This window comes from Tricharina praecox (genome assembly GCF_024521635.1).
Source record: "Tricharina praecox strain CBS 144465 chromosome Unknown BZA05scaffold_2, whole genome shotgun sequence".
In the NCBI taxonomy this organism is placed as follows: domain Eukaryota; kingdom Fungi; phylum Ascomycota; class Pezizomycetes; order Pezizales; family Pyronemataceae; genus Tricharina; species Tricharina praecox.
In genome coordinates this window covers 126,154-150,658 of record NW_026250404.1, presented here as the reverse complement: position 1 = coordinate 150,658, position 24,505 = coordinate 126,154, and the positions used below count along the sequence as shown (strand labels likewise).

Below are 24,505 nucleotides of genomic sequence, written 5' to 3'. Positions count from 1 at the left end.
TGCTAATTCTATTTCCGTTGAGAACGATGTTTAGAATCCGATGAGAGTCGGAAAGGGGTGGCAGTAAACTCACCAACCTATGTGGCTCCTCATTTACGGAGCATTCGTGCCATGCCTTTATGCTAATACCTGACCGCCAGGAAGAGTGCCGTGTTTCCCTCGGTGTCCGCAGTATCGATTTTGGCACGGCGGTCAAGAAGTAACTGCGCGGTGCCCGTATGTCCGCCTTCGGCCGCCTTGTGCAGCGGGGTCCCACCGTCCACTTCCTTGGCCTCGATGTTGGCATCACGGTCGAGCAGTAGCTGCACAGTGTGTATATGCCCGGCTCTGGCCGCCTAGTGAAGCGAAGTTCCGTCCCTTTGTGTGGCCTCGATATTGGCACCGCGGTCGAGCAGTAGTTGCACAATTTCTGTACGTCCGCCTTTGGCGGCCTGGTGAAGCGAAGTGCTATCTTTTTCGTCCTCAGCCTCGATGTTGGCACCGCAGTCGAGTAGTAGTTGGACGTTAGCACTCTTCCCCTCAAGGACCGCGCGATGCAGCGCCGTATAGCCTTTAGTGTCTCGCGATTCTATATCAATACCCAGCGTTTTCACCAGCATATCGACACCGACGTTGTCACCCTTGCCAGCCGCAACATGTAAAAGATCGCCCCGTTCGCTCACGGGCGTCAAGCCATGCCGAATTGTGGTGGTGGGTCTGACGCCTCCCATCCGCAGCCGTTGAAGTTGAGCTACTGCGAGACCGCCACCCGTGACATTGCCACCAGGTATCACCCGATCCTGTTGGTACATATGGCCGTTGCTCAGCTCGGAACTGTATACTGGAAGACAGACGACCGATATGGTTGATATCTGGGTCATGCTCAGTCCGGTGAGATGAGACCATCTTGAATCCGATGTTTGATTGCTCATGAACGAGCCGTTTGACGAGTTTCTGGACGCGTTTCTGTAGACCCGACTTTGAACTAGAGACCGCTCAAACTCGATTGAGAATCTATGAGAGAATCTTTCAGATCTGGTGGAGAGGGCTGAAGATTTAGAACTAACAGAGGATACGTCGTCATTATCTCCGGGCGAGGTATCCGCTCCCCCGGATGCTGCGGTGTGAATCACAGTTCTGGAGCGGACAGAGAATACGTCGGCGTTATCCTCAAAGGAAGTGGCTGGTGCCATGCGATTCGCGATATGCGGGTTTTCCTGCAAAAATGTCGTTTTGGAAGCATTCATTTCCGCCCTCTCGCGCTGCGCTTGCAGAGCTGACGAGCTACGCTATCAGCAACTATTTCATAGGCACGCCGGAGCACGGTTAGGAAGGGCAGCGGGTTGATCGTCTTTTGGACGTCCGTACAAAGTACACTGAAAGGGGTCTCTAAACTAACCATGTATGAACCGACAATAAAGTATTCAGAGATGTTTTTTGGCTTTGAAAGCGCTGTAATATCTTCGCGATATCCCCGTCTTTCGCCGCCCACTTGAGCCGGTCCCAGGCGCTGAACGTGGACTTCGGATTGTCAACGTCGGTCTTGAGGCTTCCGAGCACCTTGTCGAGTTTGGAGAAAGTGCATACGCAGTCCGTCAAAACGAAGAGCAGATCGTCGGCACGGATTCTAGACTTCTGGTCCACGCTTTGTTCGTCGAAATGGACTATGAAATTGTTCAGCAGCCGGAAGATGCCGAGCATCGCCTGAACTTCAGCGACCACGTCACGCGCAGTGCTAGGTGCATCGACCGCGGTGGAGATGAACGCGATGAACTCTGCACAGATTTTCAATAGCCCCGGGACTACCGTTACGAGCGAAATGGGTTCCATCCGAGAATTGGCTTCTGGTCGACAGGAAAGATTCGGTGTGCACAGATGGCGTCTACCAGGCTGTTGGCGGTTGCCTGTTACGAAGTGGAGCTGAGCGAATGCTGCCCCGCAGCTGCATGTCGGTGCAACTTCCAAGATTCGTGGCGTAGCAGTTGTTACACCACGATGACCACCTTACATAATTATGCCTCTGATATCCCTTCGCAAGCGTATAACTAGACTGTATCGAAGAACTTGACCACATGAACTCGGATCTGTACAATCCTCCTTTACCAGCGGCGCTGACTTGCTTGATACGACACCGCGATGTAGTCAAACTTCACGACGATCCTCTGCTTTCGCTGGCCTTTAACAGTGGCATACCTCTATCACCACCCGTGATTATCACCAACAGCGCATCATTGTGTGGTATCTAACAAGCCATGCCGGACGAGGGGCTACGCATTGGTGGTCAAGATGACCAATCCGCTTTTCTATCGATCTTGTCTGGGATTCGTGCTGATGTTATCCAGGCAAAGGATCCGATGAAAGAGTACGAAGGCGATGTCTGCACATGATTTTCAGGATGTAATGACATCCAGTGCTTTCATATATATTCCCATAGCCACCTGTGTCGCAGATACGAGCGAAAGTCTGTGTGGGAGCCCTAAAAGTGGGTCCGAATAAAGCTGCCGGAAAGAGACTGTTGGCTTCATATAGAAGCTTCTTCTAGGACGTTCCAGATCCGAGCTTCATGTTGATATTATGCGTCTTATTACCTGTTCCGGAGTCATGCTAATTTCCACTGTTCTTTGCATGCTGCCCTCATTTCCTTCGTGGCTTTGTCTGTGGCTTCTCATCGTAATCAGCCTCGTCAGCTGAAAGCCTTCAAGCCCCCAGCCCAGTCCGGCGACGACTCTCGTCGCATCCTCTGTCTGAGGCCCGACCTTCTCGTCGTCTACACGAGCTCGTTTTCCTTTATAAACAGTCTTCTTTCGCTTCTTCCTCGTATCAATACATCAATCAAGTCAAGTTCCTCTCTCAATTCCATCACTTCAGAAGGCTGCTAAATGAGTGATTTTTCATGTACCGCTTTGCGTCGAGAAAACTTGCATAACATTCCATCCTACATTCCCATCCGTTCGAGTACAGCCCAAATTTGATAAGCAACCCCCTTAATATAATCAAGTTTATACCTACTGCTTCTCTTTATCCTCCCAATTCTCTGCCAACCACTCCTCCCAAGTCGTCAACGTAGCCTTCCCACCGACCTTCTCCGCGACCGCCGCCTTAAGCTTCTTTGCGTTTCCCAGGTCGTTCTCAACACCATAATACCTCCCCGCCGTCTTCTGGAAGAAGGTAAACATCTTCGCTATCTCCTCCATCCAGCTCAGCCCGAAGGTCTCAAACTCAGCAACGGAGATCTCGTCGACGCGGGCTTTCTTGCCGGTGTCTAGCCATCATCCATCAGCCACCGCATCGCCAAAGACTGGCAGGGGAGGGTGGGGGGACAAACATGTCTCAAACCTCTCCACCATCTCTTGGTAACTCATGATCGCGCTGCTTCCCTGCACCACCTTGCCGTTCCACGCCTCGGGCTCGAGCAATATCCCGTGCACCCAGTCGCCAAAATCGTTCTCGATCGCAACCAGCGGGAGGTTCGGGCCACATGAGGGATACCGTAAGGTGTAGACCCCATCCGCACCCGGAACGAACGGGAATCCGCCGCTAAAGTCCGCGTACTTGAAGTTATCGAAGTACCAGGCGGCTTGGATGAAGCTGGCGGTGGCGAAGTTGCACGAGTTGCTGATGTATTGCTGCAGTTTGTATTTCTCTACATATAGGAGAGGTATTAGAGGTTTTGGACCAGGATGGGGAGGAGGGTGGGGAGGGAACATACCGTCGAACGTTGCCATCGGAACCTCCCCGGAAGTGAGCAGCGAGGACGGCGGGAGGGATGAGTAGACGATATGCTCTACTCCAGCCCCCTGGATGGCATCGATCATGGCTTTTCCAGCCGCGTATTCATTCTCCTCGATCGACTAATGTCTACCGTCAGTCTAGCCCAGAAGATGAGATGTATGGGACGACCAACAGGATCGTGCGAAGACAGGTTCAAGAACACTCCCCAAGCCCCCTTCAGCGCGGCCTCCAGCTGGTCGGCATCCGGATTGACGGCGTCAACCGTAAACAGTTGGACTCCCTTGGCGGTAAGTGCCTGGGCGCCTTCGGAGGAGACGTTGCGGGTTGTGCCGCGGACGGCGAAGGCGGGGTTCCGGAGGAGGGAAGCGATGACGGAGGCGCCCTGGTGGCCTGGGACTGAGTCAGTAGATTGTACGAGCGAAGAGACGCAGGATTAAGAACCAGTGGCACCGAAGACGGTGATGATTTTTGTGGTTTGGGAAGACATCGTGCTGGTGATTTTGGTGATGTTGGTGAGATGTGGTAAGATGAGGCGAGATGTGGTGAGATGTGGTGAGATGTGGGATACTGATGAAGCTGGTGGTGAGGATGAGCATATATTCTCTGGCGGATCCGTACGTTTATATACCCACTGACAAACCTGAAATCCCATCTTGATACCCCACCCGTTTATCTATCGGCCGCCGAGTCGCCGATGACATTGTGTACGGGAATGCGGTGTTCCACCGTGGGTACCCCACCTAAGGATGTGAACACGCCTCAAGGTACCAGTAGTCCCCCTCTTCACGATCTCCCTTGGATAAATCGCTGTCTCACATTCACATAATGAGTTTATTCCTAGGTAGGCGGACCCATAGTTAGTAGTGGAAACACGAACTCGAGTCGACCACGCAGCCCAGTCCGGCAGTGTTTTCCGAATCCACACGCGCTTTCGGGCACCAAGACGAAGACTAATGCACACTCCCCATCTCTTCGGCCCAATCTTCGGCGACCAAAATTCTTCTCCGTGGGTCTTTCGGGATTCCGGGGTTGCACATTGGATCTCCGGGGCTCACTCGGCCAAATCCGGAGCCGAGTGTTGCTCCGAAGAATTGCACTACTGTAGGCGGGACATTCGGCGGCCGGAATCACGCGAATATGCAGCTGCTCGACTACTCTACTGTCGGGTGGGCTGAGCGGGCCCAGGCTGGAATGAATTGAAGTGTTGACGCAGGGAACCACTAATTAACTGTGTCATTCGGTCTTGTGTCCAATCGGCTACCGGAAATACTGTTGGAGGCCGCTTGGAAGCATCGGATAGTAGACCGGTGGAGGAGGTAATAGGTCAGAGTCTCAGATAATCCATTCATAAATGACGAGAGCGCTTCAGGGTTCGCTAATCGACTGAGAGGTGTCGTCAAATGATATGTAACTACGAACTAACTTCCAATACGCGAGTCGACTATGCACACAATTTTTGACCCGCGAATGGGGTAGGTGAGCGAGTAAGCCCTCCAAAACTCTATTATCAATTGGAATAACCGCGTTCCACCGAGCTCTGCCCCGTATAAAACCTCCCCCTCGCCGTAGTACTCGCACGGAACCAACCAGGCCCCGATTCCGGCTTGTGCGGATATGACCTAGGCTCCCTCCTATCGACCCTTCTCATTGGCTTCATTTCAACACTCAGCGGTTCCATCCCCTCCATTGGATTCCGCCCATAATTCCAGATGAACGACATGCCAACTAAGCTGGCATCCCTCCTCCTCTTCCGCTCCTCCGCCCATAACACGAACTCCTCGACCGCATTCCAGCGAGCACCCAGCTTCCGCCGCCCCTCGAGCGTTCCGGAGTCCGAATCCGTAGTCCACCGTTTCCGCCGCTTGAGCTCGACCATATCATCCGCAGCGACCAGGAGCACAGCCAGCTCCTCCAGATCCCATCCGTAGCCCTCAGTAGTGAGCACACACGCATCCAGCCTCCTCAACAGCTCCAGCACCCTGAACTCCCCGTACTCCGGTATCGTTTCGCCGGGCGGGACTTCACACGGACAGAACGCCTTCTGCCGGAACGCGCCGCACACGGTGCATTTTTGGGATTTCTCGCATCCGTCGTGGCGCGGCGCTAGACGCAGCCGCGGGAACTGCACGAGAACGGGCGCCTCGCACTCCCGGCACAGCGATATGTACCCGCCCATCCACCGCACGCCCTCGTGGAAACAGACCCCTCTGTTCCGCCAGGTGTGGTAGACATAGTGTGTGCACGGCGACGAGCACGTGATGCAGGTTCCCCCCCAGAACCCGCGCCTCTGCGCGACGGTCGTGTTGAAGTTGTACCACGGATGCAAGCGCTCGCAACACTCGCAAGGTACCATGAGCGGGGAGTTGGAGAAGTTGTGGTAGAATGCTATTAGCTCCGTCCTCTTGATGGTTGGGCCGAGGATGGACCGGAGGCGTGGGTGCGCAAGGGAGAAGTGGTAGGAGTTCAGATGCCCATTAAGCGAGTCGTCATGCCAGGTGTTTAGATGGTCGTTGATTTCGAGAATGAGCTCGGATGGGAGCCGGAGAACTGGCGGTAAGGAGTTCCGCTGCATTGCCATGGCGGTTGCGTTTGTGTCGGAAGAGGTATGTTCGGTGGGCATGCGGGGGGAGATGCATATTTATCGTGTGGACATGGCACTAACAGCGGGTTATTCACTGGTCATGGTAATGATAGGCAGTGCCGAGTGCCGACTCTAATGAGGCTGTGGAATAGGGATGTCAGATTGCCGTAAAGTCTGAGGCCTAACTAACGGGAAAGTATCATATAAAGTTGTAAAATCTTGGCTATCATGATACCCTGCGACACTCCACCTGCATGACCGCGGATACTGAGGTTGAGCGATGTTGCAAGAACAGTCAGGACGACAGCAAATGGATTTCTGTAACTATCATACCGTAGATGGCTGTGAAGTGTTTTTCCATTACCTTGGCCCTGCTCCAACACGATGAATGGAGTCTCCGAAGTGAAAAGAAATTGGTATGCGCACCCAACACCAGCAGCCATCGCCAGCCACGCTTGGCAAAAAGCATTACCGTGACGCCTATTGTTTACATACGGCCACCACCACCACGGCACCGCCTATAGACGATCGATTGCCGTATTTCACATACTAGAAACACAGCCGCTCTTCAAAGTTGCCGGCTTGAATCTTTAAATAGACAGATAGTGGTTGATACCCACTCCACTACTAGCGATACCCGAGTCGTTACGTCTTGCGGCTAGCTTTCATCAACAGATAATCTCGCCAAAAAACCCCATCAACCACACGCCCTGCACCATGCAACTACTACATAACAAGGATAATTGACCACGCAGAGAGAGATCTTCAGTTTATTTCGCATGCAGCCTATCTAGACTATGGCAAAGGATTGATCACGCAGGGCGCAGCACTCAATTACATAGATGTCGATCTTCGAGTGACATCCCATGTTTCATGAGCTGCGATTCGATAGAATAGTACCTACGACAGGTAGGTACTCCATACTCCCGAAAGAGTGATGAACCAGTGATCTGCTCACCATCCATAGATACCGTGGTCTCCCTCCTGCCCTTGATCCTTTTCGCTAAACCCGGCTCATTCCTAGCGCAGCTGTTCGTCCTCCTCCGGTTCCTCTGCGACATCAGGATTATCACTCGCCATATCTTTCTCCCCGAAACTCCCTCCTCGACTCCTAACCACAGTGAGCTCCTCTGGAGGTAAAGAGGGCGGAGAAGAAGTTCGTATGTAGACAAGAAGCCGAGGGGGGCCAAGACCGGCCCGAAATCCCGAGTGTTTCCAGGCGTGGCGTAACATGATTGTGTTTATAGTGGCGGCAGTACAGTACGGCACGGGGAGCATCGGGTTCGGTATATACCTAGGAAAGAGCGACCGGAAACCCAGACTGTGAACAAAACGCCTTCCAACTTCCAAGTTCTCACATGACCGGTCTCTACGAGTAGAGTACTCTGTCGTATTCCAGCCACACCCCAGTGAGCAGTGACCACTACAACTTGCAAGACCGTCTTGTCAAATGTCTCAAAAATTGTTCAAAATAAATTACTGTCCGGGTTGGAAATAATGATCTTCCAGTTCATTTATACACATTCCCGAAAAACCACCCCCACCCGCACCCCCCACTCGCACCATATCGGTTTCCCAGAGCGCAAAGCCGCAGTCAGTCAGCCAACAATCCCACCCCCCACACCCACCCCTCATCCCCCACCAGGGCAGGCAGCTGCTGGGAATAAACATATGCAAAATCCCCTAAGAAGTATAGGTACTATCAAAAAATAAGCGCAAGGGACAAAACTCCGCCTACCTCCCATCCCAATCCAACCCTGCAGCTGCTACCTTACTGCAGACATCAAACAATCGAAAGCAGGAGTGTTGGGATCACGAAGAGGGAGGAAGAAAGCCAAAAAAAAAAAGACGTACGAATACACTGATTGATGCCTTTTTTTCCCAAAAAAAAAACCATGAGAGCCATTATCAATGCAAGCCACACACAGACACACACACTCTCCCATTGCCCCCCCTCCCCCCCGGATATGGTAACAAACACAATGACTAAAAAAGAAGTAACAAAGAAAAAGAAAAAAGCACAACTCCGTACTCTAGGAAAATCCCCGGGAAAGCACAATGAAGCGTGTTAAAGGAAAACACCTTTGAGAACGCCAAAAGAGAAAGTAAAAAAGAACCGTAAGCTGGTGTGTTGTGGTAGTGCGGGTGTTCATGGGATATCGTTACTGCGGGGTGATCATCAGGAGCTTTTTTTTTAGTGGCGGATGTTAAGTGTCGCCATCCAAGAGTCTGTACACTTCGGAGTCTTCCACCGAAAAGCTGTCTTCTTCTTCATCGAGGTTCTCTATAACCTCTTTGATGAGATGTCCCGCCTGGATATTTGTGGTTAGCTGTGCTCTTGCAGCGGTACGGAAGATGAGGTACCTTCGGATCGAGATTCAGTGCGATGGTCAGATGTTTGATCGCCATCGTTTTGTTATGCAGGCTCTTGAAGAGTCTACCCAGAGTAAAGTGCACGTTCGCTTCATCGGGAGCCAGATCCTTCAGAATCATAAGTTCCTCCAACGCAGCCTATGGATTATCAATCTCACATTCGCCTTATCATTCACACTCGGTGCATACCTGGTAATTCTGCATGCTCATGAGAGTCCGCGCCTTCTTGAACCGAGACAACGCACTTCCGGGGGACATCTTGACAGCGGCATTGTACTGCATCAGAGCTCCTTCAAAGTCCTTCATCTTTTCCAAAACCATGCCCACACAGCATACGAGAACAGCATTGGTAGGGTTGATCTTCGACGCCGAGCGGAAATGTTTTTCGGCATTCTCGTACTTGCCCAGCTTCTCGTAAACCTTTCCGAGGCCGTACCAAGCATTGTAATGTCTGTTGTCGGCTGCGACGGCCAAGCGGTAGCTGTTGAGAGCCTTCTCATACTCCTCGTTGCTGACGTGCTCATGGCCTTGCAGCGTGTATGCGTATGCTAGCTTGGGGTTGAGCTGTGTTGCCCTCTTGAAACACCTGAGTGCGTTGTCATGATCCCGCTGGAGGGAGAATGAATTGCCCATGGCACACCAAGCCTCCGGCGAATTCTGATCAAGCTCCATAAGCTCTTTTGCTAAGTGAGCTAGGTCGACGTCCTTCCTTTGATGCCACAGGATTGTTGAGAACACCTCCATGTCCTCTGTTCGGACTGCATCCATCCTCCGGATCTTGGTGAAAACCGTCTCCGCCTACAAAACTCGTCAGTGCCTGTTCCCGCGATGACTTCCGACCGACATACCTCGTTATATTGCGCCATTTCGTAATACGCCTTACCCATAAGACACTGTATCCGTGGAGTTTCCCGCTGGCTAACCGATAACGATCCTAGCGCCGCAAGTGCCTCAGGACAGTGGTACCGGTTCAGATTGAAATAACCGGTCCCAAGCTTGCGGTACATGTCTAGGAGATATAACTGGGCCTCCTCCTTATACTTATCCTTTGTGGTGGCTGGAGGCTGGGGAGGCTGAGGCACCTGGAATATTTTTGACGGGGCTTCCGACATCTGTTTTTTATACAATCGGGTCAGCGATGGTTCACCGCGGGCTTTGCGCTTTTTGCCCGAGCTGTTATCGGCGGCAGTCACAGGCAGAGCGCCGTCGGCTGCTTGCGGGTTGCCACGAACATTTACATCCTCCGAGCCACCCTTCTCCTTGCCTCCCCCGAGTGCAGCACTGCTGGCGAGGTTCGATCGAAGACGGGCACTGACCGCTCGTTTCTTCTGTTCGCGCTCGCGATCTTTGGTTGTCAATCTCGTCTCGCGCTCGCCTGTGCTTGACTTGCTACTGCTGAACTTGAGCGTATTCAACCTGGTGCTTCTCCTAGCTGGTGCCGCCGGTGCTGTTGGCTCAGTAGTTACTCGCTTCGATTCGTTGACATCTCGGCCGGCTCGACTTGTAAGTTTGCGGGCACCAAGTTCAGCAGCTGCACGGGTCTTTCGTAGTGGCGGTGGTGGTGGCTTGTCGTGGAGATTGTTGCTCATTCCGAGGAGGTCGTGGGGGCCAGCACTAGAGGGCTGGGCGGTTGGTGTTTCGAGGTGACTGGAGCTGCCGGTGCCCTCGTTCAGTCTGTTGAAAAACGAAGGGTGGTTGTTGTATGAAAGGTCGGAGCGATCCCGGTTGTGGGTTGTGGATACGAATGGATCGCTCTGGTAGTTCTCGATGTTTCGGGTTCGCGGTGGTAGTTCTTCCGGAACCATCGGATTCGTTGGGGCAGGTATGATTTTGCAAAATTCAATCATCTCTGAGGATTGCTTGAAGATGTTGTTCACCCGGAGGTTCACACCTAGTTGTAGTCGTCAGCCAAACTGGACCGAGGAGAGGTCGCCGTAGCACAGATCCACCGCCAGCACAGGTCCTTCTTACCTGTATTACAGAGACCGGTAAAAGCCTCCCAAAGAAAGGGATTCGCCTTCACGGCAGCAACGTATGAATCTATGGCCCTCTTATTATCGCTCTGGGCCTGCCATAGCTTCCCCATCAAGCAATGTATCGCGGCAGCATCCGGCAGGGATTTCCTGTTCGTATCCGTATGGTGGTCTAAGCAAGGCGTGCCATGGGCAATATGTCAGTCTGGAAACGTGGGACGTAAAGGGAAGATTGGTGCGGGGCAGAAAAGAGCACCGGTGAATCTCGGCACTCAAAAGCCCCGCCAAAAAATAAAGGAGCGAGCACTCACTCCATCCAGTAGACGAAATCCATAACCGCTTGCAAGCCTCGAGCGCGATAACCCCTTGAGCCTCTCTTCCGCCGCCCAACTTCAAACAACACTGCGCATATATGTACGCACACCCAACATGTTTCAACCACTTCTCCGTCAACGCCTCAGCCTTCCGGCACTGAGCGTCCCGAAACAAACACAGCGCGAGCAAGTGTGCCGAGTCGGCGCTTTTTGGATCCAACGCGTGTAATCGCTCGGCGGTGAAGAGCGCAGTATCCAACATGCCATTGTCCAACGAGTGCCATATCAACCCTCGCAGCTGAAGCACGGTCGAAGCGTGTGACGATGACGATACTGGCGGCGTCGAGGCCGACGATGCTGTAGGGGCGGGCATTTCTGCGGTGGTGGTGTTGGTGGAGGACGCAGTGGTGGTGCGGCTCTGCGCAGGTGACGGGCAAGGGTGTTGTTTTGATTCGCGATTCTTCGAAGCTTGACGAAGCGAGTTCCTTAGTCGACTAAAGCGATGAAGACCATGGGGCGCGCCGAGATTCGAAGGGAGAGGCGGGTTGCTGGCAAGGGAGTGTGGTCGTGCGGAGCGCAGGGGAGACAGAAGGTTAGAGAATAGATCCAGCGTTGAGTTCGGTCGGGGTTGTCGGAGGGCGGTGGATGTGGTTGTTTGAAGTTGCGAAGCTGGAAAAGAATACTCAGCAGATGGTATGGCGGAGGTGAGAGGTTCGCGGTCGCGGAGGAGGAGGTTGGAAAGGTGGGAGGAAGTGGTGGAGGAAGTTGTGGTGGAGGTAGTAGTGAAGGTGATGTGTGTGGTTGTGTGGTTGTGATGTGTAGCGGTGGTGGAGGTGGTGGCGGCGAGAAGGTGAAGAACCACAGCAGCACAGTTCTCAGAAACAGAAAAGATCCCGAGTGACGAACGACCGTGATAGCCCTAATATTATTGATCCGAGTGTACAGTGGTGATGATGTTTCGGGCGAGTATTACCGTCTCTTTTGCTCTCTTCTTCGCTGCCTTTCCCTCTTCAACTTTCAATTAGATAACGATATGCTCAGTTGTTTTGGTGCCTGTTTCCCTCTGTCTTCGCCCTTTCCCCCTAACCGCCATCCTTACTAAACCTAACCGCCGCTCCGTTGCGAGGGCAACCAAATGTGGAGGAACAAAGGCCACATCAGAGATGTCGGGAAATCCGTGAACAAAGAGTAGAGCAGCACACGAGTAGATAGCGAAAAGAATCGGAAGTGTCCGCCAACTATTCCGTAAAGGAGCTCCCTGCCCTCTCCCGCCGTCATCGCGACAATCAATCCAGATCACTCGAGGTTCCGGGAAGACTGATCTTACGCCAAGTTGCGACGTCGGGCCGGATTCGCAACAGCAAAGGACCAAACACTAGGGTTCACATGATACAAGGGACTTTTGAGTGAAGAGTCCCGACAAATCTCTTCGATCGCCTCCATCTGAGATCTCACACCCGCGCATTCATCCCCGTGACGCCAAGCCTTACGCCCAGAGCATCACACACACACAGTGTACACAACCCCGCCGTAACTGCATCACAAGCCTGCATCTCGGCAATCCCCGTGCGGTTCGGTTCATTCCTCACCCCAAACCAAAAACCAAAACCAAAAAAATACCCCACGATGCTGTCCACCCGCCTCCGCCTATTGTTCCCGCGGGCGCAGCAAGTCCGAACCCTCAGCCGCACCGTTTTCGCCTCGTACCCGCAACTGCAGCCCCCGGCGGAGCTCGACGAGCGCGAGCTACACGTCTTCAAGAAACTCACCGAGGCGTTGGAGCCGTCGAGGCTGGAGGTATGTTATGTGCTTTGGCTTGCGGAGGGGCGACTGCGCTGGACTGCGCTGGGCTGGGCTGATGGTGGGCAGGTACATGATGTCTCGGGCGGATGCGGATCGATGTATGCGATTGAGATCGCGTCGCAGCGGTTCAAGGGATTGAACATGATGAAGCAGCACAGAATGGTTAATGAAGTGCTCGCGGAGGAGATCAAGGGGTGGCATGGAGTGCAGCTGAAGACCAAGATTGAGTGAGCTCTTGTTCGGTGGGGAGGGGGCTGGGGTTGTAAGATATCAGTCGGAGTATAGATATTATCGGTATAGTAAACAAAGATGCCTTGAAACAAATCCCAATACCAATGCGCCAAACGCCCCCAATAAATCACAATCGCAATCATTTGTCCAGCAACTTCTTCATCTCCTTGATCTCCTCCTCTTTCGCAGCAAGCTTGTTCTTCGCCTCCTCGATATGTTTCTGCACAGTCCTCAATCCCTCGCTCAGCCGATCCAACTCGACCTGTTCCGTCTCAGCCACGAACTCCCCGCGTCCCTTCGCCTTATTCTTCGACGGGAGCTTAACGGTGCCCTTAGTAGTAAGGATTTCAAACATCGCCTCAGTCGGTTCGTTGAAGACCAGCTCGTCGTAGAGATAGCTCATGACGGGCCTGCGCTGCTGGCGCGCGAGCTCGAGCTCCTCGGGATCGCCGATGTACGGGTGGAGCTTGAGATAGTGGAACAGCGTCAACGGCTTCTCGTTGCTCTCGGGGTGAAAGAAGAGCTTGATCTGGATTTCGAATTCACCCCAGCCGCTCTCGGAGACCTCGAAGGGGGGCTGCTCGAACGCTATCCCACACCGTCAGTACGTACCATCGATCGCGGCCGGGCAGCGAGCGGGGGCGACATACAGCGTAACGCATTCGGATAGGTATCGGCGTGAAGCCGGAACTGGACCTTCTTGATGAAGTGCGTGATGTCGGCGCCGTCGACGCCCTTGACGCAGATGGTCCACTGGTGGGTGTGGTCCACCGGCATGCCGCGCGGGCGGTCATTGGGATCGATCGGGATCGCGATGTTGCCGTAGACGATCGGACGGTAGATACTGATTCCCTAGAACTCGCCGCACCAGTCGATGGTAAAAAGTGAGAACTTATGATTGTTTGAATAGACAAAAGAAATGCGAACCCGGACGTGTTGGTTGGATCGTGTGGTTGGTACCTTGACGCGCTTAGTGTTTGAAGGTGGCATGTTAAAGTTCTGGTGGTGGCGGCGGGGACGAGTGATGGACAGAGGAAGGGCAAGTCGGAGTGAGAGTGTGTTTCTTGAGCTAATCCAAGTATGAGGTAGGTATGCAGGTGGGTGTCGCGACGTGAGTTGGTGGAGTCACGGTGAATGAGTGTGTCAGGCGGAAAATTGTATGTAGAACCATCACTCAAGTCGAGTTGCGCTCGCTTAATCACGTGCACGCGTTTTCCAGGAATGTTGGCAACTCCTTCCAAGCTGTTTCGCTTACCATCACCGACCGACACGACTACTACACAAACTCACAACCATCACCAACACCACCAACACCACCAACACCCCCATTCTACCACCGCTGCCGCCGTTCCTATCCATCTTATTAGACCACATAGCCCATAATCACGACCATGCCACCCAGCGAGACCTCAACCTCGCCTGCGCCCGAGGCCTCATCAGCGCCCGCGACACGCGCCACCTCCACCTCCAACACCCCCGAGCCCATCCCGTCCAGCAGCAGCGCCAGCACCGGCACCGATGCCGCCAAAGCGCGAATGGACCGCTGGAAAGCGCTTCAAAGCCGAGCCGTAAGCACGCCCACCCTCCCTTCCGTCCGGTGCACTCTCGACTGACAAAAAACCGATAGAAAAAATCGTCCGCCACAAACCTGAAAGAAGTGTATGCCGAGCGGCGCCGCCAGGCGGTCGACCCGTCCACTACATCGAAGCTGCAGCGTAAAAAGGCCGAGGCGGAGTTTAAGCTGGCGAAGGTGGAGACGGCGGAGCAGGGCGAGGACTTTGAACGCAAGCGGGCATGGGACTGGACTGTCGAGGAGTCGGAACGCTGGGATCGGCGCATGGAGAAGAAGAAGCGCCATGTCGAGGATGTCGCTTTCCAGGACTATACCCAGACGGCCAGGAAGATGTACAAGAAGCAGATGAGGGAGCTGAAGCCGGACCTGGACGGATATGGCGCCGAGAAGGCGAAGTTGATGAAGGATGGGACCGTGGTGGAGACGGAGGATGGCGAGTTGGTGGTTGTCGATCGTGATGGCACATTCTATGCGGACGCCGACAGTCTGGGCTTCGTCGATAACAGGCCGAAGAAGGAGGCCGTGGACCGGTTGGTGTCGGATCTTAAGAAGGCCGAGGACGCCAGGATGAGTCGGAAGCGCGGTGGAGAGGACGAAGACGTCACATACATCAACGACAAGAACAAGGCGTTCAACCAGAAGCTGGCGAGGGCGTACGGCAAGTACACCAAGGAGATCAGAGATTCGTTCGAGAGGGGCACCATGATCTAGAGGGTGTCGACGACGACAACGGGTTTTGTTTGCTCATTGTCTTGCTTTTTGATTTGATGTTCTATTTCTGGGCTTGCCTTTGCCGTACCCGCACACATCGATCGTGGCGACTGGCATTGGACTTTCCTGAAGGCGTAATGGTTGGGATCTGTGGTTTCTTTCGCTTGTTTGTAACTTCGCTCGAGACGGCCTGCCTTGAATACTGCAGGTTCTGTGGATAGGACTGAATCATCGATTGGAGTACATACACTTCTACTTAGTTCCGCCGGGCTGAAGTTCAACCGCTGTGCATGTCTTACCTCGTGCTATGTACGACACCTACCATGAGGTACATGCTCCTACTGCAACACATCGGGGACCCTGCCAAGCCGATGACCGCTGGTGATCGATGATATCACCCCACTCAAACTCCGCCTGCATCGCAGTTGATCACAGTCGCTAGCACTACAAAACCCCACACCCGCCAATCCTCCCTCGCGCTCTCAACACCCCACACCTCGCACCCACACACCCACACAATGCCCACACCACCACGCACGCTCCTCGTCTGCGGCGGCTCCGGCTTCCTTGGAAGCCGGATCTGCAAACTCGCCTCCTCACGCAACTGGCGCGTAACCTCGCTCTCGCGCTCCGGCGAGCCCGCCTGGGACAAGGCCACACCTCCCTCGTGGGCCAAAAACGTGAACTGGACCAAGGGCGACGTTATGAACCCGGGGACGTACCAGGCGGCTTTGAAGGACGTGGACGCGGTCGTGCACTCGATGGGGATCCTGCTGGAGGCGGACTACAAGGGCGTGCTGACGGGGAAGGAGCCGCTGGTGGCCGGGCTCAAGAAGGCGTTCGATTCTACCCGCGGCGGGCCGGAGAATACGGTGCGCGCCGGACATGCCGCGTTGAGCTATGAGACTATGAATAGGGACACGGGTTTGTGCTCTGCAGCTGCGGCGGGGATGGCATTGACAGGGTGTGTGTGTGTGCAGCGGTGACTCTGGCCGAAGAAGCCGTCAAGGCGAAAGCGAAATCGTTCCTGTACGTCTCGGCCATCGACTCGTTCGCTACACTGCCGGCGCGGTACATAACGACGAAGCGGGAGGCAGAGTCGATCATTGAGCGGATCGGCGCGAAGGATAACATGCGCACCATCTTCCTAAGGCCGTCGTTTCTCTACGATTCGTCACGCGCGATCACGGTTCCGCTTGCGGGCATCCTCGGCGTCGTGAGTGCGGTCAATGGATTGTTTGGGAGGAAGTTGCCGGGCCTGGGCGCCGCGGGGTATAAGCCGCTCGCCGTGGATGATGTGGCGGGCGCGGCGGTCAAGGCGCTCGAGGATGAGAGTGTCAGTGGACCCGTGGATGTGGATGCTATTCAGACGCTTGCGCAGAGGGTCTGGAGGGAGGGAATGCTGTGATCCCATCATCCCACCCGCCAGAACTGTGTATTTTTTTTTGCTTCGAAGTGTTCTGGAAGTTTGTATATGCAAATCCACTTTGCTCGCTTCTCCGAGATGATCATCGTCGTTCCGTGGTAATCATGCTGGCTAACGGAATGCATGACGTCGGTTGTGCAATTCACCATAGCTGTCGCCAAGAGTCTTGAATTTATGTATGCGGCTATCTCCGGAAAAACAATTGCCCCTCCATCCCCGCCACGGATCACTAGTATATTAACGTCCACAGTTTCTTTGGGTCCCACTTGCTTCCAACACTCCCGCAAAATAGATCGCCATGAACGGAACAACACCGCAGAAGAAGACGGCAGTCGTAGGCGTCCTCGGTACGTCCTCTGATCACAGCACTTGTCCAACTACCATGACTCACACGCCGCAGCGCTGCAGGGCGCATTCGACGAGCACGTCCAGCTGCTCCGCAAAGCCTCGTCTGGGCTCCCCAACAGTCCGTACACATTCAGCTTCCTCCTGGTCAAGACGCCCTTGCAGCTCGCTTCCTGCAGCGCCCTCATCATCCCCGGCGGCGAGTCGACAACGATGGCCTTGATCGCGGAGCGCAGCGGGCTGCTCTCGCCACTCCGGGAGTTCGTCAAAGTCTCGCGGCGGCCAACGTGGGGCACCTGCGCGGGCATGATCCTACTGTCGGAGTCTGCGAACCGCACTAAGGCCGGCGGCCAGGAGCTCATTGGAGGACTCGACGTGCGCGTCAATAGAAACCACTTTGGGAGGCAGGTGGAGAGCTTTACCGAGCCGCTTAGGCTGGAGTTTTTGGGCCCGGACGAGCCCCCGTTCATGGGCGTGTTCATCCGTGCCCCCGTCGTCGAGGCCGTCCTGCCGCATACGCCGAAACAGGGTGAGGAACAGGTCCATGCCCCGAGTTTGCAGCCCAGGGGGGATATCGAGAGGGAGTTTACGCAGGATGGGGTCGTGCAGATCCTCGCGGAGTTGAGGAGGGGTACCCTGCCAAAGGAGGGCCTGGATCAGATGGATAGGCCGTTCAGTGAGGAGGATGCGGTAGGGCTGAAGAGCGGCGTGGATCATGAGAGGGAGAGGGAGAGGAGTAGTGGCGATGCCAGGGTTGTCGCCGTTAGGCAGGGGAATGTGGTCGGTACCAGTTTCCATCCCGAGCTGAGGGCTGATGCGAGAATGCATCGGTGGTGGCTTGAGAGGGTCGTTGAGGACCTGGTGAAGCGGGAGAAGCTTGGAGGCGAGGTCTAAAGGTACCTACAAGCTAGGTTGGTTTTGGGGTTAGTCTTGATCTGGATCATGATCACTCTAGAGTACCGGTAGAGGGTATAGATTTGCAAAATAGAGGTCTGCCTGTTCACTGTCACTCATCACAAACACGGATCCAGCCGTCATGTGCAGCTTCATTCAGCCGCCTGACCAAGGCACAACGCCTCTGTCGACTTTCGTCGCTCTCGGAGTTTTCCCGGCAGACCAGCATCAACCCAACTTCGTGCGGCGGCATGTGATAGCTGCGATCGCACTTGATCAATTTCTACTCTCGGCATCTTCCCTCCCGTCTTGCAGGAAGCACGCAGCCGTCGAAGAGCAAGGTGTTCATTATCGTCGAAGGCAAGTTAGCGTTTATGGAACTGTTTGTGGAGATGAACCTGTGGGAGAGAGATATGTATGTTGTCACATACGGCCTTGTTGGACTATGATGAGAGATGAACCCACGAAAGGGAGGGAGAGAGAATCAATTTGTCGCATACAGCGACATGAACTTACGCTGTACCATATACCAGGGTAAGGATTGTCGCCCTGAGTGATGAACCGTGATTTCAGCACAGTACGACATCTACGCCGGAAAAGCTCGGTCGGCATGCAGAACCGAACGCACACGTTCCACGTGCCAACAAACATCACCACCCTCGCCCACGCCATAGGAGTAGTCCGGTGACACCAGCAGCTTGCCCTGGATAAAATCCGCCGTCGTTTCGCTTTCAAGACTTTTTCTTTTCCGGTCCGCGTCCAACCCTTGCGGCCACGAGCGACGTCCAAACCGAACAAACCAACGAGCGAATCCCTCCACCAGCATCGCCGCTACTACCACCACCACCACCGCAGGAACAAACGAAATTTCCGTGTGTTCTCACATGGCATTGCATCTTTCTCCTTAGCCACCCACCCACCCACCACGATCACGACCACGCCCACCACCACTAGTAGTATCTACACCAACACCACCACCCCCCCACCCGCCCGCGCTCTATGTACAGCCTTCTCACCACCATCCCCTCGAGCATCCTCGGCCTCATCATGGTTCTCTCGTTGCTCGGGCGATTCTTCAAGAGCTGCCGCTTCTACGCGCGCATTCTCACGTGCTACGTGCTGCTTCTCACATGTGCGACCTACGGCGTCGTAGCGTCGCTCGCCTTGCGTGCCGTCGGACGGGTCTCGATCGCCCAGTGGACCACCGCGCGCGCGATGAAGAACCTGGGCTGTCCGATCATGGGCATTGAGTTTGACGTCGAGGGCGAGGAGCACCTGAACACTAGGCCCGCCGTCTTCGTCAGTAATCACCAGAGTGAACTCGATATCTTGTTCCTTGGCAGGGCGTTCCCAAAACACTGCTCCGTCACCGCGAAGAGGAGCCTGAAGTTCGTGCCGTTCCTCGGCTGGTTCAGTAGGTTTCCTCCTTCTCCTCCTCCTCCGAGGTTTCGGGGTCTGTGAGACGTGACATGACATGTGAGAGATGCTTATGCGCACCCGCGACAGTGGCCCTGAGCGGAACTGTCTTCATCGACCGAGGCAATAGGAAAACTGCCATCGCGGCGTTCGACAGCGCCGTGAACGAGATCAAGGGGAACAAGCAGAGCGTCTGGATCTTTCCCGAGGGCACCCGGTCGTACTTCGGCAAGCCCGATCTACTACCGTTTAAGAAGGGCGCATTCCATCTGGCGGTCCAGGCCGGTGTGCCGGTCGTCCCCGTTGTCGTCCAGAACTACTCCCACGTGCTGCATCTGCAGGATAGGACGTTTGAGCCGGGTACTATCAGGGTGAAGGTATGTGTCGACGAGAAGTGGAGGGGTAGATCGATGGCTGCTGATACAGTGTGCGACAGGTCATGGAGCCTATCCAAACGGATAACCTGACAATGGATGATGTCGAGCGAGTCACTACTTCCACCCGAGAGGCGATGCTGAAGGAGATTCAGAAGATGGGGTCGCCCATTGTGCGCAAGACTCAGTAAATATCAATACTGAGAGTAGAAGACAAGTCGTAGGAGAAGTCGGAGGGGTCTAGTTAGTTATAAAGTTGCATGCGGTTGGTGAGTCGTATGGCGGAGCGTGGATTCATTCGGTAGGGTTGGGTTGGGCTGGCACTTCACTGTATAGATGCGTGCACTTTGGCGGGCGTTTGCGACAATTGGGTTCCGTCCGTTCTTATTTCCATCTCTCTGTGGAGGTCATGTAGCAGTGGTAATTTTGAACCATCAAATTTACTTATCGGGTTTCGGGTCATGAATTTTGTCTCGCCACATGTTTAGCCACAGCCGCGCCACAGTCCCTTGCCCTGAGCCGTGAACGAATGAAAGGCATGACTAGCATTCCCGACGCGCCCGTTGCGATTCCACGCGTCTTACACCATCCCGAAAACGAAAACCCAAACATCCACGACGACGCACCGCACGACCGCCGCCACCGCTCAATCGTCTACCGCCATTACCAGCGCCAGAGCTCCGTACGCACGCACCCCACCCGGTGGGACCAGTCCAGCGGCCGCAATACATACCCATCATGCACATCAAACAGATCATCATCCAAGGCTTCAAATCGTGACTCCCCCTCCCCTCCCCTCCCCGCCTCCCCCGCCCCACTCCCTCTCTCTGCATACACGTGTATCTAACCGTGCCTCCTCCAGCTACAACGAGCAAACCGTGATCGAGCCGTTCTCGCCCAAATGCAACATCATCGTCGGGCGCAACGGGTCCGGAAAGTCCAACTTCTTCGCGGCGATCCGGTTCGTGCTGTCAGACGCATACACGCAGATGGGGCGGGAGGAGCGACAAGCCTTGTTGCACGAGGGGTCGGGCTCCGCCGTGTTATCCGCCTACGTCGAGATCATCTTTGACAACTCTGACGAACGCTTCCCGACGGGCGGGAGCGAGGTTGTACTAAGACGCACTATTGGGCTCAAGAAGGATGAGTACACCCTCGATAGGAAGAATGCGAGTAAGAGCGATGTTATGAATTTACTCGAGAGCGCCGGGTTTTCGAGGAGTAATCCCTACTATATCGTCCCCCAGGGAAGGGTCACTACCCTTACGAATATGAAGGATGCCGAGAGGCTGCTGCTGCTGAAGGAGGTCGCGGGGACGCAGGTCTATGAGCAGCGGCGGACGGAGAGTCTCAAGATCATGGACGATACGGATAATAAGCGGGCGAAGATCGACGAGCTGCTGAAGTACATTGAGGAGCGGCTGGGGGAGCTGGAGGAGGAGAAGGAGGAGCTCCGGGGCTACCAGGAGAAGGATCGTGAGCGCCGGTGCTTGGAGTACACCATCTACCACCGCGAGCAGGTCGAGATCGGGAATGCCCTGGACCAGATCGAGGAGGGGAAGATCCGGGGGCTGGAGAGCAATGAGGACTCCAGGGAGGCGTTTGTGGAGCGCGAGAAGGCGATCCGCGAGCTCGACGGCCAGATCAATAATATCAAGCAGGAGGTGGAGCTGCACCGGATGGATAAGACGCAGCACGAGGAGGAGCGCCGCGAGCATGTGCGACGGCAGGCGCAGATCGAGCTGGATGTCAAGGCGCTCTCCGAGGACCAGGAACATCTGCAGGAGGCTAGACAGCGGTACGAGGAGGAGCTCGAGGAGATCACAGCGGCCATTGCGGAGCGAGAAGCGGAATTGCAGGATCTGCTCCCGGGATACAACGAGAAGAAGGAACAGGAGAGCAAGCTGAAGCAGGAACTCGCGGAGGCGGATGCGGCTCGTCAGCGGCTGTACGCGAAACAGGGACGGAATAATCGCTTCCGCAGCAAGAAGGAGCGGGATGATTGGTTGAAAGACGAGATCAAGGAGTATCAGAACGCGCTTTCAAAGAGCAAAGTCATCGCCAAGAACCTGGATAAGGAGATCGCCGAGTCGAAGAAAGCCGTTAGCTCTTTAGAAGAGGAGATTGAGGATGCTCGTCACAGACTCGATGGCCGAGACGAGGAGATCAACAAGATCCTGGAAGATGTCGCTGCGAAAAAGAACGTACGAGACGAGCTGATGGACACACGCAAGCGTCTCTGGCGTGAAGATACCCAGCTGGATAGTACCCTCAAAACATACAAGGCGGAACTCGACCGAGCAGAACGGACACTCTCCTCAGTGATGGACAACAATACATCTCGCGGGCTCAAGGCCGTCCGCAAGATCAAGGACGAGCTGGCGCGATCCGGCAACCGCGGCTGCTACGGAACCCTCGCCGAGCTCATCCTCAAGATCGAAGAGCGCTACCACACCGCAGTCGAGGTCACAGCAGGCCAGAGTCTGTTCCACTATGTAGTCGACAACGACGAGACCGCGACGCGGGTCCTCGAACAACTCAACAAAGACAAATCCGGACGACTGACGTTCATGCCCCTGAACCGGCTCAAGCCACGGGCGGGGAAGCTGCCGAACGCAAACGACGCCATCCCTATGATGTCCAAGCTCCAGTTCGACCCCAAGTACAGCAAGGCGTTCGAGCAGGTTTTCGGCAAGACCATCATCTGTCCCGACCTCAATGTGGCGTCGCAGTATGCTCGTTCCCACGGAGTAAGCGCCATCACCCTTCCCGGTGATCGCGCCGACAAGAAGGGAGCGCTCACTGGAGGGTTTCACGATCCCCGGCGGAGCCGTCTTGAGGCCGTAAAGTCGGTCAAGCATTGGCAGAGGCTGTACGACGACGAGTCTGCCAAGGCGGCGGGGAAGAAGGCGGAGATCGAGAGGATAGATCAGGAGATCACGCATGCGGTTGGAGAGCTGCAGAAAGCCACGGCACGACAGGCGCAGGTCGAGAACTCGTTCGCGCCGTTGCGCTCAAAGCTGCAGGGCATGGTTGCGTCGCTGGGTCAGCTCCAGGATAATCTCGAGCGGAAGATCAAGAGCAGGGAAAACGTCGAGGCGTCGCTCAAGAGTATGAACGAGCAGCTGGAGGCCTATCAAGCCGAGATCAGTAGCGGGTTTAAGAAATCGCTTACTCCAGAGGAAGAGGCCAAGCTTGAGGAGCTCGCGCAAAGATGCCAGGAACTCAGAAAGGAAGTCGGAGTCGTCAGTGCTGAGCGCGCAGAGAAGGAATCGCGGAAGTCGATTCTCGAGGTCGAGCTGCGCGAGAATCTGAGGATGAGACTGGACCAGCTCAAGGGTCAGAGCATGGATAACCTCGAGGCCACCGATACCGGACATGGTGGACGCCGTCGCGGAGATCTCAAGGCTGCTGAACGCGAGCTGAAGGAGGCTAAGGCTAAGCTGATCAAGATTAAGGAACAGCTCAGGACTGCCGAAGAAAACATCAGCACGGCTACGAAACAACTCGACGCCCTGGAGAAGGAGAAGGCGGAGCTACAGGCCGAGCAGCAAGACGAAGCGCGCAACATCGAGCGCCAGAAGAAGCGCATTGAAAAGTCCATGGCCAAGCGCGCCCTCCTCCAGGAGAAAGCCGCCGAATGCTCACGCAACATCCGCGACCTTGGTGTTCTCCCCGAAGAAGCCTTCGAAAAATACGAGCGCGTAGAATCAAACAGAGTTGTCAAGCACCTCCACAAGGTTAACGATGCACTCAAAAAGTTCAGCCACGTCAACAAGAAGGCCTTCGAGCAGTACAACAACTTCACCAAGCAGCGCGACACCCTCCAGAAGCGCCGCGAGGAGCTCGACAAATCCCAGGCTTCCATCGAGGAACTCATCCAGGTTTTGGACCAGCGGAAAGACGAGGCGATCGAACGCACCTTCCGCCAGGTATCAAAGGACTTCGCAGAGATTTTTGAGAAGCTCGTTCCCGCGGGCCGCGGCCGCCTCATCATCCAGCGCAAGGCGGATAAGGGCCAGACACTGGACGACGACGAGGACAGCGACGGCGACGATAGGCCCAAGGGAAACGTCGAGAACTACACGGGAGTTGGAATCTCCGTCAGCTTCAACTCGTCGGACGACGAGCAGCAGAGAATCCAGCAGCTCAGTGGTGGTCAGAAGTCGCTCTGTATGTCCCCACTCCTTCTCCATCCACCATACTTTATCACAAAACTAACGGGATAACAAAGGTGCCCTCGCCCTCATCTTCGCGATCCAACAATGCGACCCCGCGCCATTCTACCTGTTCGACGAAGTCGACGCCAACCTCGACGGTACGTCCCTCCCTCCTCCCCCCATTATCCCTCCCCCTCCTCCCCTCCCCACCCCCCCTACTAACACCCCCCCCCCCCTAGCACAATACCGCACAGCAGTAGCGCAGATGGTAAAACACCTGAGCAGCCGCGACAACGGGCAGTTCATATGCACCACGTTCCGGCCAGAGCTGGTGCAGATCGCCGATAAGCACTACGGAGTCCTGCACAAGAATAAGCAGTCCTCGGTCGACGCCGTCACGAAGGAGGAGGCGCTGGAGTTTATTGAGGGGCAGAAGGTGTAGCAGGTAGGTAACAGGTAGATACTATTGGTGGTGGGGGTTGTGGTAGTACTTCCGGGGGGGGGAGTGGGGGGGGGGGGGGGGGGGGGGGGGGGGGCGGGGGAGGTTTATGATCGATGGTTGGATGGATTTTTTCTTGCGCGTCTCATTTTCTTTTGGTTTCTTGATTTCTTGACTCTTG

General features: G+C 55.0%; 11 protein-coding genes across 11 annotated transcripts; 6 read left to right on the top strand and 5 right to left on the bottom strand.

The window, feature by feature from the left end:
* Nucleotides 1-135: 135 nt before the first annotated feature.
* BZA05DRAFT_98700 (uncharacterized protein) lies at nt 136-2,089 on the bottom strand. The gene is made up of 3 exons (XM_051488868.1): nt 1,567-2,089; nt 1,379-1,500; nt 136-1,263 (listed from the first exon to the last, which is right to left on the bottom strand). Exons 1-3 carry the CDS (start codon nt 1,807-1,809, stop codon nt 336-338), a joined length of 1,293 nt encoding a protein of 430 aa, XP_051343279.1. The 5' UTR covers nt 1,810-2,089; the 3' UTR covers nt 136-335.
* Nucleotides 2,090-2,984: 895 nt separating this feature from the next.
* Nucleotides 2,985-4,198, bottom strand: BZA05DRAFT_470422 (uncharacterized protein; the record flags this gene model as incomplete). Its single annotated transcript, XM_051487899.1, has 5 exons — nt 2,985-3,241; nt 3,305-3,622; nt 3,689-3,830; nt 3,884-4,101; nt 4,153-4,198. 5 exons carry the CDS (start codon nt 4,196-4,198, stop codon nt 2,985-2,987), a joined length of 981 nt encoding a protein of 326 aa, XP_051343278.1.
* An 886-nt stretch (nt 4,199-5,084) lies between these two features.
* Nucleotides 5,085-6,630, bottom strand: BZA05DRAFT_383874 (uncharacterized protein). The gene has a single exon (XM_051482260.1). It carries the CDS (start codon nt 6,329-6,331, stop codon nt 5,219-5,221), a length of 1,113 nt encoding a protein of 370 aa, XP_051343277.1. The 5' UTR covers nt 6,332-6,630; the 3' UTR covers nt 5,085-5,218.
* Nucleotides 6,631-8,431: 1,801 nt separating this feature from the next.
* BZA05DRAFT_98638 (uncharacterized protein) lies at nt 8,432-11,690 on the bottom strand. Its single transcript, XM_051488867.1, has 6 exons — nt 10,950-11,690; nt 10,637-10,810; nt 9,514-10,556; nt 8,855-9,463; nt 8,657-8,803; nt 8,432-8,604 (listed from the first exon to the last, which is right to left on the bottom strand). The coding sequence occupies exons 1-6, from the start codon at nt 11,323-11,325 to the stop codon at nt 8,500-8,502; spliced, it is 2,454 nt and encodes an 817-aa protein (XP_051343276.1). The 5' UTR covers nt 11,326-11,690; the 3' UTR covers nt 8,432-8,499.
* An 888-nt stretch (nt 11,691-12,578) lies between these two features.
* BZA05DRAFT_330936 (bola protein) lies at nt 12,579-12,986 on the top strand (the record flags this gene model as incomplete). The annotated part of the gene is made up of 2 exons (XM_051480560.1): nt 12,579-12,749; nt 12,822-12,986. The coding sequence occupies 2 exons, from the start codon at nt 12,579-12,581 to the stop codon at nt 12,984-12,986; spliced, it is 336 nt and encodes a 111-aa protein (XP_051343275.1).
* An 80-nt stretch (nt 12,987-13,066) lies between these two features.
* BZA05DRAFT_383865 (yeats family-domain-containing protein) lies at nt 13,067-14,204 on the bottom strand. The gene is made up of 3 exons (XM_051482259.1): nt 13,947-14,204; nt 13,637-13,838; nt 13,067-13,574 (listed from the first exon to the last, which is right to left on the bottom strand). Exons 1-3 carry the CDS (start codon nt 13,974-13,976, stop codon nt 13,126-13,128), a joined length of 681 nt encoding a protein of 226 aa, XP_051343274.1. The 5' UTR covers nt 13,977-14,204; the 3' UTR covers nt 13,067-13,125.
* Nucleotides 14,172-15,301, top strand: BZA05DRAFT_98473 (SYF2 splicing factor-domain-containing protein). The gene is made up of 2 exons (XM_051488864.1): nt 14,172-14,554; nt 14,614-15,301. The coding sequence occupies exons 1-2, from the start codon at nt 14,378-14,380 to the stop codon at nt 15,268-15,270; spliced, it is 834 nt and encodes a 277-aa protein (XP_051343273.1). The 5' UTR covers nt 14,172-14,377; the 3' UTR covers nt 15,271-15,301.
* Nucleotides 15,302-15,788: 487 nt separating this feature from the next.
* BZA05DRAFT_331176 (uncharacterized protein) lies at nt 15,789-16,678 on the top strand (the record flags this gene model as incomplete). The annotated part of the gene is made up of 2 exons (XM_051480577.1): nt 15,789-16,194; nt 16,251-16,678. The coding sequence occupies 2 exons, from the start codon at nt 15,789-15,791 to the stop codon at nt 16,676-16,678; spliced, it is 834 nt and encodes a 277-aa protein (XP_051343272.1).
* A 121-nt stretch (nt 16,679-16,799) lies between these two features.
* On the top strand, nt 16,800-18,077 carry BZA05DRAFT_98496 (SNO glutamine amidotransferase family-domain-containing protein). Its single transcript, XM_051488865.1, has 3 exons — nt 16,800-16,872; nt 16,947-17,043; nt 17,097-18,077. Exons 2-3 carry the CDS (start codon nt 16,995-16,997, stop codon nt 17,933-17,935), a joined length of 888 nt encoding a protein of 295 aa, XP_051343271.1. The 5' UTR covers nt 16,800-16,872; nt 16,947-16,994; the 3' UTR covers nt 17,936-18,077.
* Nucleotides 18,078-18,623: 546 nt separating this feature from the next.
* Nucleotides 18,624-20,202, top strand: BZA05DRAFT_383860 (uncharacterized protein). Its single transcript, XM_051482258.1, has 3 exons — nt 18,624-19,349; nt 19,442-19,728; nt 19,788-20,202. Exons 1-3 carry the CDS (start codon nt 18,935-18,937, stop codon nt 19,914-19,916), a joined length of 831 nt encoding a protein of 276 aa, XP_051343270.1. The 5' UTR covers nt 18,624-18,934; the 3' UTR covers nt 19,917-20,202.
* Nucleotides 20,201-24,397, top strand: BZA05DRAFT_366969 (RecF/RecN/SMC). Its single transcript, XM_051481546.1, has 4 exons — nt 20,201-20,501; nt 20,588-23,898; nt 23,960-24,043; nt 24,125-24,397. The coding sequence occupies exons 1-4, from the start codon at nt 20,464-20,466 to the stop codon at nt 24,325-24,327; spliced, it is 3,636 nt and encodes a 1,211-aa protein (XP_051343269.1). The 5' UTR covers nt 20,201-20,463; the 3' UTR covers nt 24,328-24,397.
* The last annotated feature ends 108 nt before the right edge of the window (nt 24,398-24,505 follow it).